Raw genomic sequence first — 1,854 nt, 5'->3', positions numbered from 1 at the left:
CCTGCCCGTCCTTCCGACGGCGACGGCTGCCCTGTCACAGCCGGACGCGATTCACAAGCGTCCTTCCCTCAATCGACGCGTTTGTCTTCCCGAATCCACCTTTAATATCGCAGTCGGGAAGAAATTATTCAGGCTTCGCCTGCGACTCTGCGGGGTGCTATTATTCCACTCACTCCTTAAAAATGTTTCCCCCCTAAACCGCTTTTTAATATTCCTTTCTCCTTTTAAAACCTTTACCCTTTAGATTTACAGAGCGGCCCCGAGCAGCAAAACATGTATTGTCTGAACGGTTCGGTTGTGGATTAGAAGTGCATTTCGGATTCCACTTTCTGCATGTAATTTATAACGTCACGTTTTCTTCGCCCAAGAATACAAAATACTTGAACAGGTTTCACTACAGGGTAAAACCAAGCATGAGGAAGTCTCTCAAAATAAAGTCGACGTCCAGTATAGAAGATATGCAACGTTAAGAAGGCGGGAAAATCTCCACCAAACTCCGACTCAACTTTCCTCTCGCACATATGCACAGCGCTTAAGACTATGCTAGCATCCACGCAGTTTAATTAATACACGACAGAGTGTCATGGAAACTTTCAAAACAAGCTCCACATCTGAAATTAAATTAAACGAACCTGCGTTTTTCTTGGGTGTGTGTTTAAGGATTGCTGGTTTGGGGTATCGTTTGTCTGTTCAACAGCCTTCCTTAAATAGACATTTGGGGAGTGGTGGTTGAGAAGAACAACAAAAATAAAGAGTTTTTTAAAAACTTAGGATAAAAGAGTGTTTGAAACAATAATAATTAAAAAAAAAGTGCACGCGCTGAAGCCATGTGTTTTAACAGGGACAGATCCGTGTGCTCTGAATGTTAGTTATAAAACTGATAAACTAATAGGAGTTCATATAGTTCTTTTCACCCCGTGAATTTCCTCGGTGGGGTCGTATTGATAGATACAGGAAAAAAGGACAGACAGAACCAGTTGCTGAAATTACAAACCTCTCATTCATACAGATGTTTAATAATAGGGGCGCCCCCTCCTCCCCCCCCAAAAAAACCCTCCCAACTGTGTAATTGGCAACAGCAGTATTAAACTCTTTCTTACCACCAAGTCCTAAATTAATTCTGACACTCAAGCAGACTTTTAGTCTAGAAAATCAGCTTTTCTCTCTAAATTACCATGTCCTGCTTTTCCGTAGGGGTGAAAACTAAAACCAGCTAGGTGTTAACGAGGTCTGAAAGGAAACGATACTCCGAGATAAGGAAGAGGAAAACTTTGCCCTAGACCATCTGATGAAAACTGCAACTTTTACCCTTCCCAGCTCGGAGGAGTAATTGATTTCTGGGTATTCAGCGAAGCCCGGACTTTCCAGGCAGGAATGGAATGGGACACACAAGACGAGAAAGGACCAGCTTTGTAGCTAGCTGCCCTGAACCATTGCTGAATCCTTTCTTCTAAGCAAAGCTCCGAAAGAAATCTACCCCCACCACAGCCTTTCCGGTGAAGCATGCCTTCCAGGGAAGGACCCGGTTTTCAGATGAGAAAAACTGCTACTGAAGGGTTGCCGCCCGTCCCCTGAAAGCACTGGTAAAAACACAAAAACTAAAGGGAGGGAAGGGCAAGATTGAGGATGCTCCTCGTGGAGGGAGAGCGGCAGGCACCAACTGCGGTCCCCAGCCTGGAGAGTCCCCGGGCTGGCCCCGTGCGGGGAGAAGCGGAGGGTGAGGGGTGGAAGACTGCGAGAAGGGGCACGATACGTACGGTTGTTGGGGTCGCTGGTGTGCTGGTTCAGGGGGATGATCTCCATGCGCTGCTGCCCGTACAGGTAGTAGTCCAGCTCCTCGGCCGTGCATCGGTA

At 46.4% G+C, this 1,854-nt stretch overlaps 1 protein-coding gene across 1 annotated transcript in view; it reads right to left on the bottom strand.

Annotated features, from left to right (window-relative positions):
- Positions 1–1,854, bottom strand: part of PRDM6 (PR/SET domain 6) — a gene marked incomplete at its 5' end in the record, with an annotated part of 76,085 nt that extends 74,231 nt beyond the window's left edge. Inside the window, one exon of the mRNA XM_008629185.2 lies at positions 1,758–1,854. Within this exon, the coding sequence (XP_008627407.1) occupies positions 1,758–1,854 (97 nt within the window). The remainder of the gene's footprint in view (positions 1–1,757) is intronic.

Source organism: Corvus brachyrhynchos, unplaced genomic scaffold (genome assembly GCF_000691975.1).
Source record: "Corvus brachyrhynchos isolate BGI_N302 unplaced genomic scaffold, ASM69197v1 scaffold90, whole genome shotgun sequence".
Classification (NCBI taxonomy): Eukaryota; Metazoa; Chordata; class Aves; order Passeriformes; family Corvidae; genus Corvus; species Corvus brachyrhynchos.
Note: the sequence above shows the minus strand (reverse complement) of the source record. Positions and strands in the feature narration are given on the sequence as shown.